Source organism: Sylvia atricapilla, chromosome 4, assembly GCF_009819655.1.
Source record: "Sylvia atricapilla isolate bSylAtr1 chromosome 4, bSylAtr1.pri, whole genome shotgun sequence".
NCBI lineage: Eukaryota > Metazoa > Chordata > Aves > Passeriformes > Sylviidae > Sylvia > Sylvia atricapilla.
In genome coordinates this window covers 25,578,664-25,593,377 of record NC_089143.1, presented here as the reverse complement: position 1 = coordinate 25,593,377, position 14,714 = coordinate 25,578,664, and the positions used below count along the sequence as shown (strand labels likewise).

The following is a 14,714-nucleotide window of genomic DNA, read 5'->3' as shown; positions in this document are numbered from 1 at the left end:
CCCTGCCCTAGATTAGGTTGCTCAAAGCCCAACTCCAACCTGGCCTTGAGCACTTCCAGGGATGGCGCATCCATGGCTCCTTTGGGCAGCCTGGGCCAGGACTTTACCACCCTCACAGGGAACAATTTCTTCCTAATATCCAATCTAAACTTCCCTTCTTGTTTAAAGCCATTCCCTTTTGTCCTGTCACTCCATGCCCTTGCCCAGGGTCCCTCTCCAGCTCTCTTGGAGCCCCTTTAGGCACTGGGAGGTGCTGGAAGGTCTCCTGGACCCTCTTCCTCTCCAGGCTGAACACGCTCAGCCCTCTCAGCCTGTCTCCTTAGCAGAGGTGCTCCAGCCCTCTAAGCATCTCTGTGGCCTCCTCTGGACTTTCTCCAGCAGATTCATGTGCTTCTTATACTGGGAACCACAGAGATGGATGCAGTATTTGAGGTGGGATCTCACCAGAACAGAGCGGAGAGGCAGAATCCCCTCCCTTGGCCTGCCCACCCTGCTGGTGATGCAGCTCAGGACAGGTTTGTCTTTCTGGGCTGCCTGTGCAAATGGCCAGGTCACGTCCAGACTCTCATCCACCAGCATCTCCAAGTCCTTCTGAAACTCCAGGGGTCTGAGCCCAGACCATCAGAGTTTCCTTGGGACTCTGCCCAGATGGCGACTTGATAGAGACAGAGAGCCTCAATCCAGAAACAGAATTTAATAATGCAAGAATAACAAACAATAAGGTGCCCACTATATATGGAGCAAACTGTGAAAAGGCCAGAGGCCAAAGGCCAGATGCAGTGTCCAGGGTCAGACAGGGGTATTTTGGCCTCCCGTGTGGGGAGGAGTTAAGGCAAGAATTAAGGAGTTAAGGCAGGAGTCAAAGTGGAGTCCAAGGGAAGGGTAATTGGGGAGAACGATCAGGAATATTAAAATTCCTGCACCAAAAATCAACCTCTGGTAACACAAAGAACGAGGAACCTTCTAGCAATGATTTGCATGCTTGAACTGAGGAAACATGAGAGTAAGACTTTTGCTTACTGCACTTAGAAAGGGGCTTTCCAGGGCAATAAGCAGGGATTTTCCTCTTCCTTGGGGAAACCACTTTCTACATCCTTTCCAGCAGAGCTGCTCTCATTTCTTAAAAATCAGGAATATATGAGGAAAATCTCCTAGACCATGTGTACATTACAACCATTTCCATGTTTAATGGACTCATTTTGCACTTAGAACTGGTAACCAAAAAAGCAAAGCAAACCAAAACCCCAATAGCAAATAACATCTGGAATAATTTTGTTCAACTGTAGATTGGCCTATAGCAGTTTTCTATGCTCCTGTTTTGGGGGATTCTAATTCTGTTCTTAAGAAATATTTAAGATCACACCAGTTCTATATCAGTCTTCTGTGGTTTTATTATTATTGTGTCTTCACTTAAAATTTTTCAATGGCCAGACTTGATGATCTTAAAAGTATTTTCCAACCTTAACAATCCTATAAAATGTTTTATCAAAATGCTTAATATGTAAGCAATTTTGATATCTAGCCTAGTTGCATAGCACTCTCTAAGAAGTACACCTGAAATCACCACAAAATCCATTCTGCAGTTAACAGTTGGCAGCCCTCCCCTGGGTAAAAGGGAAAATACAAGAGCTTCCATTCATCCCATAAATATCTTATGCCAAATGTAAGATGAATCCTGAAAGCAACACAATTGATGCAGACTTGGCACTTTTCAGGATTAAGGTCACTTTCACCTTGTCAAAGGGAATCTTTAAGCTCAGACCATTTCCTTCCAGACTGAGCACTGCTGATGCTGTGCCAAAATAGGTGCTGCTACCCCCAGAGAGCAAAATTAGTGGGAAAACTGCAAAGGTTGAAGGACATTCCCTGGGGCTGTCACTGAAGATGTAACTATGAGAAGTCTAGGACTGGATCTCAGTTTAAGCACACAGTACCTCTTAAAACCATTAAACCAAACAACAACAAAAAACTCAATCCAAAACAAAAACTTATTTAAGTCAGTAAACAGCAGACAAAGGGCTCATGGAAAAGTCTGAAAGTGCAAGTTACAGAGGAATAGTAACAGGAGACTTACTGACTTACTTATCTGGTGCTTATTTTGTTCCATGTGAGAATGGAGTTATGGAACAGACTTACTATGGAAGTAAGTGTGATATTACAGACAGGGTACAAGTAACAACCAGTCTCAATTGCTGAAAAAAAGGAACCTGTAGGTTAGAGGCTGCAAAAGAGGGACAAAACTCAAAGCTAACCCTGATCTCATCCCATGCAAGAGTCCCGACACAATGACAAAAACCTCATTTATAAATAATACAGTCACTGCTGCAGTTTTACACTAGAATTTATGAATTTTAGACTAGTATTTATGAAGGGAGCTGGTAAGGTGTCCAGATGCAGTGTAAGCATGGCTTAAACATTAACAAAGAGTATTTCTGATCTCTGAGGTGATGGAAGATGATTCCAGCAAACTGTTATCAAGTGCTGATGAGAATAAACCATTCTGAAAAATTAAATAGTATTATAGGTACCTGACCCAAAGTAAGCAGCAATAGATACCAATCTAGTCAATCAAAATTTAATTAAAATAAGATCAATTTAAACATTATGTGAGACAGTATCACCCCAGGAGTGTGGCCCCAACAAGCAATGCTAAACTGGGTATCAAGATGCTGCTGATTGGCAGGGAGCGCTATTAGTTTCCAATATAGGAACTAATTTTCCAATTTAAAGGTTATTTTTATCACATACAGTGGGCCTGATGGCTCATCTTTTAGAGATTCTGTATGCTGTGATGTAAGTTATCAAAAAAATTCAATATTTCAGAGTTACTGATTCATGCAGCTTAACCTCTTCAAGCAGAGGAGTGAAAGATGGACACAAGAACTTGAGTTGATTCACGCAAGAAAATCCAATGACTAAGTTCTGACCATTAGATGAAAGCCCTTCTTGTACCCAAAATACACCTTCTTGCACCCAAAATACCTTCTTGCACCCCAAAATGAATTGCCAGTGTTTGTAGTAGAAAAGGCATTTACGGAGGAAAATTGCTGTTTGCTCAAGTGTACTGAACTGCTGTGTAGAGAAAGATAGATTGAACAATATTCTCTATTAAAAAGCCTCCCACCCAGTTAAAAAAAGGCCAGTTACAACTAGGCACAAGTCTATAAAATGTTACTATCATAGGCAGTATTCACTCCTTTTCAATTTGCATAACTTCTCACTGGAAAGCATGTATTTGTTTTAAAGACAGACTTCTGTATATGCATTAAGGACAGTACTTTATGTATGTTTTCCTTGAATTAGCAGTCAACTGCACAGCCTTCTTGGCAGACACAACCCAACTAAATGCACACTACAAAAAGCCCTAAAAACTTTATAATGTAAAATTTTAAATGAGGTTTAGTTCACCTTTTTCTTGCTGACCACTATAATGAAAATATTGAATTATAAGGACTAAAAGTCTAGTTGACCAAGTAACATCTATTGTGCCTCCTGGAGCCATCCTGAACCCTGCTGTGTCCTTGTCCTCAATATTTTACAGTAGTTGATGAATTACACGGAAATATATTCTAGGGACAGCTTCAAATATTACTCTTCTTTGTTATTACAACATCCATTTCCATTCCTTGATGTTGTAAAAAGGCTGACAGGACTTAAGACTACTTCTTCTTTGCAAATTCATCACATCTTAGTTCTCTTTTCACATGATTGTCTTTTCTCTTGCTCGTTAGGTCAATTTCCCACCTCTTAACGATGTAGTCCCTCTGTTTGGGCGCAGTCCTTGTCAAAATGAAGTTATGCTGCTACAACTGGGTCACCAGGGATGAATGCAGAGCTACAATAACCTCTAACCCCAGTCTAACACCTGTAAGGCTATTAAACCAAATAATTAATTTACCCCAAGAGAAAAACAGCCTCATAAACAAAGACATGGAATTCATAATATTTGTCTTCGTTTTGGAGCCTCAAAGACTCACTTTGGTCAGGTTTTCTTGCATGGTCATAGGATGATGATTAACATATTTGACATGAAACAGGCATGGTTCCAAGCAGTAACTTGGCTGGGGAAGGCAGAGCAGCACCTCGAGCATGGCAATGTCACCTGCTCTGATGCAGCTCCTGGCACTCCCCCACTGTTGCCTTAGCAAATAGCACGGGAGCTCAGCTCCAGCTTTGCCAGTGTCACACGGCCAAGCACAGCACAGCCTCACCTGCTCCCCCGACCCCAAACAAGGCCGGGGCACCCTGATCCACAAATGAGGACAGCAGCTGCTGCTGAGGTGGTTGGAAGCACAGCAACTTCCAAAGTACTGGGTAACTGCTTTAAAAACCCCTGATCTGGTATAATTTCAGCTTTAAACCACATTAAAAAATGTACAAACAAGCATAGCATTCTTCTTTTTATTTCTGTGTAGTTACCAGATTTTTAGTCAAATAGATGTTTGTGCATCTATATATTTATATCTAAATATACAAATAAATGAAGATGTAAAATATATAAAAATTATATAAGAATATACATATATCTAATATACAAACATAGATAGATAGATAGATAGATAGATAGATAGATAGATAGATAGATAGATATGTAATGCTGGGCAGTGTATTTCTACATGGTATTCTGACAAACTGTATGGAGGCAAACTCAGGAATAAACTGATGTGTCTCTCTTAAATTCCAGCCAGGCAGTAAGCTGTAAATGGCTTTCAGTTTGGTCTGGGACACTGCAGGCTCAGTTTGGTCTGGGACACTGCAGGCTCCTTCCCAAAGCCACCACACACATCCACAGCAGTTAAATGACATGTCCCTGCTCACTCCCAGAGAGGGCTCATGAACAAGTCTGACCTTTCTCCTTCTAACTCTGCCTCAAGGCCATTTGTTACACACTAAATTGACAGAGCATTCGGAGATCTATGCTCCCATTGCCTGTGTGCAACCAGTTCTGTAAATATTAAGCTGAACTTGAGGTTTTTAGCTTTCAGATTCACAAGACATCTTTCCTGGCATCTAAGAAAAATTTCTTTAAAAGGCTACCTGACAGTTCGTAACCATTCCATCAGAAACTCTTGAGAGAATCACTCAAATGCTGTGGCCCTGCAGAACTGCCAGACTGACATTGTCATTTTTATATCTCCAAAATATTTAATGGTGCTGGTGGTGTGAATTTGGAATAGATCAAATTTCTGACATTAGGAAATGGTTCACTGCAGAGCAGACCGACTATTTTGTCACAAAGGTGCAGCCCTTTAATAAAAAGATATCAGTAAAAATGCTTAAGAAATAGACAATGGAATTTTAGTTGTTTGGGTTTTTTTTAATAAAAGGTACAAGCATTCCTAACACATGATGAAGTCAACCAATAATTTTCAGTGTTGTTTTCCCTTTATTTTTAGTCTAAGAAATTTGTTTGTCAACAGCCAAACATTGGAGGGGAAACCAGATTTCTGGACTGGAGACATGAATCCAGCCCACATCTCCTATTTACCAGGACCCAATAGCAATAATCTTCTCATGTGATTCTAAGACCATAAGTAAGTCTTATTGTCTGCCCTTGTAACAGGTTCCTCAGCTGTATTTTGGAACTTATGGCACCTGGCAGTGCTGCAGACATGCTGTGAGCGTTCATGGCTGGTGAAGTCCACTGACACACCATAGCTACAGCAAGCATTAACAGAAGTTTAAGTATCTAAAAGGATGCACAAGTGAAACAGCAAACATAAGGAGTTTCCGTAAAACAAATTATGAATCTGATCCTACTGAAATGCTAAGAAGAGCTTGGCAAGTGATTTTAGCACAAGATATTTAGCCTCAGAAGCTTATAAAATCCCATGAAAATAATTGCTAGGATCACTCAAAGATTTAATTCCATGTTCATGGGAAGTGTGGAGCACTGTAACAATTCCCTCTGGCTTCTGGGGTGAGAAATCCCACTGAACAGATTGTTACCTCTGCAGTTATGGCCCTGTTTTCAGTTTCATGACACACCATCTGCTTTACCTGCACTTGCTTCGCCCCATCATCCTTCCCAAGCACTACAGAAATACTTCTTTTCAGAGGGAACTGGGCTGCAAAAAGTACCTGTCAAAGCTGATTAGACAGAAAGGGAAATGAGTGTTCAGGCACCATCTAGGCATAAAGGGAAAATCCAGCAATAAAACTGGCAACATATTCCTGTTCTGTCATACTTTACTTTTATGGCCAGAAAGTAAATGTGAAATATAGCCTAGACTTCCATGAATGTACTTCCTAAAGGCTTCTTTAAGTAGCAGATATTTGTGCCAAGAGAAACAAAATATTATTGTCTTTGGATTGTCAAGGCCAAAGAAAGCAGACCCTGGAGACTACTGTTACCCATTTTTGCTTCAGTCTTTAGTGGGAAAATGGCTTGTCCTCAGGATAATTGTTATACTGGGTTGGTGGAGAGTGTCAGGGAACAGCGGCCCTCCTGTTATCCAGGAGGAGGCAGTCAGAGAAATGTTGAGCTGCTTGAATGTCTACAAATCTATGGGCCCAGATGGGATCCATCCCAGGATGATGAGGGAGCTGGCAGATGAGTCTGCAAAGCCACTCTCCATCATTTACCAACAATCCTGGCTCACTGGCGAGGTTCCAGATGACTGAAAGCTGACCAATGTGATTCCCATTCATAAAAAGGGTAGAAAGGAGGATCCTGGTCATTATAGGCCAGTTAGCCTGACCTCAGTACCAGGTAAGATAATGAAGCAGTTTATATTGAGAGCTATTATGCAGCACTTACAAGATGGCCAGGGTATTAGACCCAGCCAGCACAAGTTTAGGAAGGGTAGGTCATGTTTGACCAACCTGGTCTCCTTTTATGACCAGGTGACCCACTTGGTGGATGCAGGGAAGGCTGTGGATGTTGTCTATTTGGACTTCAGCAAGGCCTTTGACACTGTCTCCCACAGCACACTCCTGGAAAAGCTGGCAGCCCAGGGCTTGGACAGGAGCTCTCTGTGCTGGGTTAGGAACTGGCTGGATGGCCAGGCCCAGAGAATGGTGGTGAATGGGGCTTCATCCAGCTGGGGACAGTCACCAGTGGTGTCCCTCAGGGGGCTGTGCTGGGGCCAGGTCTGTTCAATATCTTTATTGATGACATGGATGAAGGTATTGAATCTTTCACTAGTAAATTTGCAGATGACACTAAGATGGGAGGATGTGTCTATCTGTTGGAAGATAGGAGGATCTGGAATGAGATCTGGAATGGTTGGCTGGATGGGTAGAGTCCAGTAAGATGATGTTTAATAAGTCCAAGTGCCAAGTCCTGCATTTTGGCCACAATAACCCCCTGCAGTGTTACAGGCTGGGGATGGTGTGGCTGGACAGTGCCCAGGAAGAAAGGGACCTGGGGGTGCTGGTCGATAACGAACTGAACATGAGCCAGAAGTGTGGCCAGGTGGCCAAGAGGGCCAATGGCATCCTGGCCTGGATCAGGAATGGTGTGGCCAGCAGGAGCAGGGAGGTCATTTTTCCCCTGTACTGGGCACTGGTGAGACCACACCTCAAGTGCTGTGTCCAGCTCTGGGCCCTCAGTTTAGGAAGGACGTTGAAACGCTTGAACATGTCCAGAGGAGACAAGGTAGGTGATGGGCTTGGAACACAAACGCTGTAAGGAATGGCTGAGGCAGATGGGGCTCTTTAGCCTAGAGAAAAGGAGACTCAGAAGTGACCTTACCATTCTCTACAGCTCCCTGAAGGGTGGCTGCGGTCAGGTGGGGGTTGGTCTCTTTCTCCAGGCAGCAGCTGAATGAACGAGAGGACACAGTCTCAATCTGTGCCAAGTGAAACATAGGTTGGACGTCAGGAAAAAGTTTTTACAAGAAGGGTGAGTAAAGTATTGGAATGGTCTGCCTGGGGAGGTGGTGGATTCACCATCTCTGGATATGTCTAAAGAAAGACTAGATGTGGCACTTGGTGCCATGGTTTAGTTAGGGTTAGGGTTGGGATGGACTTGGTGATCTCAGAGGTCTCTTCCAACCTAATGATTCTGATTCTGATTTCTAGATAATAAAATGCATTTGTTGTCTGCCCATATGTCTCAAAATCCAACTGATTTCCTGTGGACTTTCAGTGGCAGCCAGGAGAGGAAAAGGTTTATTCAAGAATTCCCTACCTGTTCCTCAGGTAGGGAAGAATAGCAAGAACACAAAACCAGGGCTTTTCCTCTTTGGCATTTCTCAGTAATTTTGCTGATGGTTCACCAGACCTGAGTTCATTAAAGACCAACATGTACTTTTTAGGCACTGTTTAGCCAAGGCCTTCCATTTGTCTGTGAGGTCCCTCTGCTGCCCTGTGTAACAATCCATATTGGTTCAGTTCTTGGCATGAGGATCAATGTTGATCTGCACCATGAAAACCTTTCCTGGGCAGAGAGGAGTCCTGGCAGCAGCCGTGGAAAAGGCAGAGAAGAGGGAAGAGTTTCCTTTCCTGAATGCAGCAGAAAACCACATCTCCATTTGGCCTGAAGTGCCAAGCAAGAGTACAGGAGATGACTTTGGTGCTCAACCAAAGTTTTGATTTTGGTCAACAACCAGCCCATCTCCTGCCAGGAGAGAAAACCTGTATTTCACCCAGGAAGAAGTGTTTCATTCCAGTTCCACCCAATTGATCAGGTGCAGCGTGGGGTGAAACACACACTGGATACTTGAAGGCAGTTGTGACCCTCCTGCTGGTGGGGAGGAGATGGGGATGGGGTGGCCAGAGCCTGTAGGGCTGGATCCCACTGCAGAGGCGTGAAGATGAAGACAGCAGCTGGTAGCCCGTGCTGGTTTCTTTCCCAACAGGATCACTGGTGCTCCCTTGCCTCTGCCTAAACCACCCCAAATTCTCTGGCCCTGCTGCTCCCTCTGATCACTTTGGCCGTGTCTGTAGGGAGAGGGAACAGAGTCCTTTTCCTGCCCAGTGCTCCCCAGCCCAGATCAGCCACGTGGGTGCAGGAGCCACGGGGGCATCCCCAGCAGGATGCTGGCACCTGTCCCCAGGAAAGGGCTGGAAGGACCCATCAGTCTGTGCCCTGCCTCAACCAATTCCCCAACCTGAGCACACCCTTAGCTCAGTTTGTTGCCCAATTTCTACCATTGCTTCCACGAGCTTTGGAGGCTAGTGTCTATTTACAGTAGCAGTGAAGAGGCTGATGACAACAAAGAGGCTTCAATAAAAATTTTATTTTACATGGTAAAATATTGGCATGTGTAAGATGTCTAGATCCTCTTGCTGACTCTCTTCATGGTGATGCCACCCACGGTCATTGTCTGAAAAAGAAATGGAAAGTGTTAGCTTTTTATAAATTCGTAGAATTGTTGAATATCTCAAGTTGGAAGGCACGCATAAGGATCATCGCGGTATTTAGCTCCAAAGTGTACTTAGCATCTGGTCTTGCAAATCAAAACAGGATTGATCCCCAGTCTATCTCCTATAGACTGAATTTTCAAAACTTTGGATTTGTTCATGAATACCCCAAAGCAGGTAGGGCATCCCTCAGCTGGGCTCAGTTTGCCTCACCTTTCTTCTCTAGGAGTGCCAAGCCCTGGCACATACCTGTTCCTCTGGGTGGGTTGAGAACATGCCCTTATTACCCAAAACTTTGATCAGCTGGGCCTAAACTGAGGTCGTAAAAAGTACTTTCTGGATCATACTCTAATGAGAAACTGCCTTCAGTTTCTGGCTGTAGAGCCTGTGTGCAAGCATGTGCTCTGCTCCAGCAGCTCTCCGTGCCTCTGTAGCTTCCTACGGCCCCTGAAGCAGCTCTGTTGTTCAGCCATGGCCCTTCTACACTTACGTAGGTGATGGTGTCTCCGTTGAGCTCCACAATTGTTTTAATCCCTTTTGCCTCTCCAATCAGTTTGTTGTTACCCTCCATCTGCACCACAGCCTGGGGGAAGACAGAAGCATTCATGTTATTGCTGGAGACCATCTCGACCCCTGCATTTTGTCCTTCCCCTGCCGTGGCACCTGAAATCCACATCTAAAAAGGCTACAGACAGCACCAGCACCCCCAGGGCAGCTGTCACTGATCAATGAAATTAATCAAATAAATATGACAGCAAAGCCCATTTCTGTTCATCTGTGCTGCCCAGCTATAAGACATGTTCATTTGCCCCTGAGCTGCTGATGTCCAGAGGCTAAAACTCTTCTAATAACTCTTTTCCCCTGGTTTATGGCAAAGGGAGTGCAGTGATGCTGGAAATCATTACACAGCTGGTACAGCTCTCAGAGCCACATTCACAGAGCATTTCTTTGGTGATTGTCCCTCCTGCTTTCAAAAGTCCCTGCAATTCCATCATCTCCTGAGGCAGAGATGAACGACAGTATTCACCCGTGACGTTGCCTTGACATTCTGTGAACCATTGGAAACTGATGTCCAGGAATGGGAGCTGACCCAAGTTCAAGGGTGGTAACCCCTCATCTTGCCAAACCATCTCACCCAGGCTAACCTGAAGCAGTGGTAAAAGCTAGCAGAGAAGCTAACAGCTACTGAGACTAAAAATGAGAGATTTGTTGGTTTATGATTCATTGTCTGATTTGCCTGCACTACCTTTGAGTCAACAAAATAAAGGCGGAGGCACATTTTGTGTTGTAACATGACACAAAGAAGATCCTTTTCCACCTCAAATCTTTCAGAACTCTTCCTGACAAAAATTTTTACCAAAGCATCTCTATGCCCCTTTCCCAAATACCATATTAAAAGAATACTGGCTTCTAGTGTTTTCCAAAGTGACTATTAAAATAGATACAGAAATGCAAGGGTTCTTTGGCAGGAAGTGCAGTACATTAGTTAATACCTGAGGTATGGTCAGAGGGAATGGCTGGAAAGGAAATTTAATGTCCCTGAGCCCCCATGGGCCTGGCAGAGGAGGGGCTGCTCACTCACCTTCACTTTCTCTCCAGTCATCAGCTCTATCTCACTCTCCTCTCCAATGGTGAACTGGTTTTTGATCACTTTGGAGCCAGTGGTCACAGTCGACGTGAACTTTTTCCCATCCTGCACAATTTCTGAGACACTCTTGAGGTTCTTGCCCTTCTGGATCTGGTCCTCAGGGAGCCCTGTCCAGGAACAAGAGACATTGAGTGAACAGTGTAGCCATGTGTGGGCAGATTGCTGAGCAAATCAATGTAGCAGGATTTGGGGATCTACAGTTGGGAAAATTTCTATTCCAGTGTGGAAAAACCTTTCAACCTTTCAATAATGATGCTTCCCAAGAGCCATTTGCCCCAATTCTGCTGGAGAGGAAGATTAATACTGTCATCCTGAGTTTTGGGTGGGAACTAGACACGTGTCCTGTGTCTTGCTGACCTGACTGGGAGCAGAAACATCACCTCTCTGTCTAAGAATAAATCCTGCTTTCCTTCCTTCACTGACAGGCAAGGAAAAATGGATTAAATCAAGACAGAATAAAGGAACAAAGTGGTTTTTTTCATGAGATTCAGGGTTCCTCAGAACCAGCCTACAAAATCTTCTCCCAAATCCTGAAGGTGACCTGACGTATAGAGCCCTTCTGGCACATAACTGTACAGAAATAGTGCATAGCCCCCTGGATCCCTTCAGGACCACATTCCCTGTCACAGACACAAGTGGAAGTCTATCACAACCATTCATCATTTAGCATTTAAACAACACCAACTATTCAGATGAATGGTGGGATGTGAGGCTTTGCAGCATCGCGGCACAGTGGCTGAGCAATGTCCTGCTTGCCCTCAAATTTCACAGCCTGATGGAGCAGATCTGCAGGTCCTGCAAGGTCCTGCTGCCTTATCACATGTGTGCAGCACTCAGGCACACTGGCCAGTGTCTCAGAACTTGCCAGGACTGACTCCCTGCAAGCCACAAAACTTCATCCATCATTCCTTGATCCCCAGCCCCAGCCAGAGAGATGTTTTCTCCCTATTTTGAGATCACATCTCCACACAAATACATTTAAAATCCCAAGAATTACAAGGTGACAGACAGAAACATGAAATCTCAGAGATGTCTCAATCTACATCAGCAGCACATCAGCACAGTTGGCTCCCCAAATTCAGTGGGATCTGCAGAGACAAAGCAGCACAGAGCACACGCAGGCACTTACCAATGGCTCTCATAAAGGGCTCAAAGTTTTCCTGGGACTGGAGCTCGTATTTTCCAGTGAAGCTCATGGTGGAAAGGTTCTCTGTGCTCCTAACAAGAGAAGGTGCCTTGCTGGTTAGCAGAGCTTGATTTTATATTATCCTTTATATCATCCTGGCCTTAAAAGTTGGCCAGAGGTAAGATGATGTAATTGGTTTATGGGTGTGTTATGGGCAAACATTAATGTAAAACTGGGCAATGGTCAGTGATAAATTGCTCCACATTTTACTGACTGCACTTTACAACGTGGGGGCAGGGAAAATCCCATAAAATACGTTTATGGAGGTCACAATGTGGCATCCATAAACAAATTATGAAAAACCCCAATAATTGTGCAAAGAGACTCATTATCAGAGGAACGAGCCAAATCACCTAATGATTTTCCGGTCTGGAAGCACATGTCTGGAGGGGGAGAATGCGGTGACTGTGTGTCCCCTGGGGCTGATACCGGGGGGTTTCTGCTCACAGGGGTGTGTATGGTGGGTCTCTAGCTCTGGCAGAACAGTGGCTGCACACTGGCAGGGACTGACTCGCTCACAGACCTGTGCTGGTGGGGTTTGGCAGCAGCAGCACAAACCCATCGCTCTCCTCTAAGAAAAATAGTCCAGATCAACTCCTGGCCTTGCACTGGCCCTCCTGAAGACTGCCGTTTGAATCAGGCTCCACCTCTATGGTCCTGTGGGGATAGAGAGCTGGTGCCATTAGTGACCTACCAAACCGTGTCCATCTCCTTTCCCCACAGGAGCCACAGTCACTTGTGTACTGAAGAAGCACTCCAGCCCTTGGAGCTGCAATTCTCCCAAGTGCCACATCAGCAGAAGGGCCAGGGGCAGCCTCCCTCCAAAGCAGGACTCCAAGCTGGGCTTCTCTTCCAGTCCTGTCTCTTTGGCTGAGAGTCCCAGAATTTCCAGCTTCTGGGCCATCATCTGAGCATCCATCCTCTAGGTCTGGACTCCCAGGCTTGGCTTCTTGCCTCAGTGAATTCCTTCTCCCTCCCAAAGTCAGCTGTCATCTTTATCCGTTGTTCTTAAGTGAAATCATGTATCAGAATGAAAAAGACCTATCTCCTTGCAATTTGGAGATGCTGTCAGAGCCTCTGCTGCCATCTGTGTGCCTGCTGCTGCCACAGCCCTGCTCTCTGTGTTGCAGTAGTGAGCCTCAGTTTCTGGTTAATCAGTACAGGCAGTGTCTGCCAGAGGAGGAAAAAGGCAAAACCTTGGTTGGTGGGACAGGCAGTGGATGAAGTTGGCTGGGAGCAGGGAAACTTTGTAGGGACAAAGTTTTGTCCCTCCCTGTGGGACATGGATGGAGGCAGGCAGGTTCAGAGAGCATTCATGGAGGGGTAGCTTGACCCAGCAATTTCTCCATACAGCTTTTTGGCTTTTTTCCATGTTATCCCCTCAGGAATGACGTTGTGTTAGGACCTGCATTTCCTTTTTATGCCTGCCTCAGGTGAATAGCCTGGTGTCACGTGGGGCTGCGCTGACATGTCCCTTTTCAGTGTCCTCTCCGTGGGGACAGTGGTGACTGACCTCTTTTGCTGTGTCCTGGCAGCAGCCTGAGCTGGAAGACCCCTGCCTCCTGTCAGCCAATGTTCTTTGGCCATGGGCCATCTGGAAGCATGTGTGTGCCTCCCACATTTTCATGGCCTGGCTCTCTGGCTGTTGCTCTAGGCAATTCAGGTCCCCTCTCTTTGCATGAGGGGTTGGGAGATTAGGAAAAAACTGCAGAGTTCCCAGGCCCACGGTGTCCATGGAGACTAAGTCCTAAGGGCTGGATGTCACTCATCAAATGTTAAAGGGGGAATATAATTGTCCAGGACTCTCTTGGTGATTGGAGCAGAATTTTTTTCATTCAAAGAAATGGACAACTCATGATGGATCCCAAGTTGTTTTTTGTAGGTATCCTTCCCTAAATTTGATAAAATTGTGCTTTAGAGAATTTTTAGAGGGCAGCAGAGAGTGCTGTTAGTTCTGCTGTTTGGAGGAGGGGGCCTCTCATCCCTCCAGCCCAGAATCCAGACAGACCCAAAGCACAGAATAATCTCCTGCTGAGGGTTCAGCCTTGTTCCATGCTTCAGAATTGGTGTTCTTCTGCAGCTGGCTCTCAAATTCAATGTTTTTTCAAGGGGGTCAAGTAGGTTCACTGCTCTAAATACAAATTGAGAAAGAAGGAATCCCCAATATCCAGCATCTACTTTGAAAAGATAGATTCTTTGTTGTAACTACATTTTTTGTTCTTTTATTCTCTTCTAATCTATTCTGTATTAATTGTTATCTGGGAACCAGAAACAATGCTTAGTGTGATTAATGACTGTGTTGAATACAGCCACACTCCAAGTTGTATGAGTTTGGGAGGAAAAAGCAACCAGCACTGATTTTGAGGCGCTAAAGTCCTTTTGTTTCTAAAAGATGCCTATGGTTAGTGGAATAACCTCAGAATGACAGATGAGACCAGAGCATTCTGACATCACCTATCATACATAGAGCATTGCAGCTAAATTTGTAATTGCTGTAGGAGTTAATTGCCTGTAGTGACTTTTCTAGGCTGCACAGTATGAACAGGGAGGCTCTTGCTGATGGCTCTGGGA

At 44.8% G+C, this 14,714-nt stretch overlaps 1 protein-coding gene across 1 annotated transcript; it reads right to left on the bottom strand.

The window, feature by feature from the left end:
- Positions 1–9,175: 9,175 nt before the first annotated feature.
- Positions 9,176–12,215, bottom strand: LOC136360228 (fatty acid-binding protein, liver-like). Its single transcript, XM_066317298.1, has 4 exons — positions 12,087–12,215; positions 10,892–11,064; positions 9,800–9,892; positions 9,176–9,272 (listed from the first exon to the last, which is right to left on the bottom strand). The coding sequence occupies exons 1-4, from the start codon at positions 12,151–12,153 to the stop codon at positions 9,222–9,224; spliced, it is 384 nt and encodes a 127-aa protein (XP_066173395.1). The 5' UTR covers positions 12,154–12,215; the 3' UTR covers positions 9,176–9,221.
- Between the last annotated feature and the right edge of the window lie 2,499 nt (positions 12,216–14,714).

What these genes read in the sequence shown, in the direction of transcription:
- LOC136360228 (XM_066317298.1), bottom strand. Translation starts at nt 12,153, where the DNA reads ATGAGCTTCACTGGAAAATACGAGCTCCAGTCCCAGGAAAACTTTGAG. An exon ending in TGACTGGAGAGAAAGTGAAG is followed by an intron (nt 9,893 to 10,891) that starts GTGAGTGAGCAG and finishes GTCTTCCCCCAG; the next exon opens with GCTGTGGTGCAGATGGAGGG. An exon ending in ACGGAGACACCATCACCTAC is followed by an intron (nt 9,273 to 9,799) that starts GTAAGTGTAGAA and finishes TTTCTTTTTCAG; the next exon opens with ACAATGACCGTGGGTGGCAT.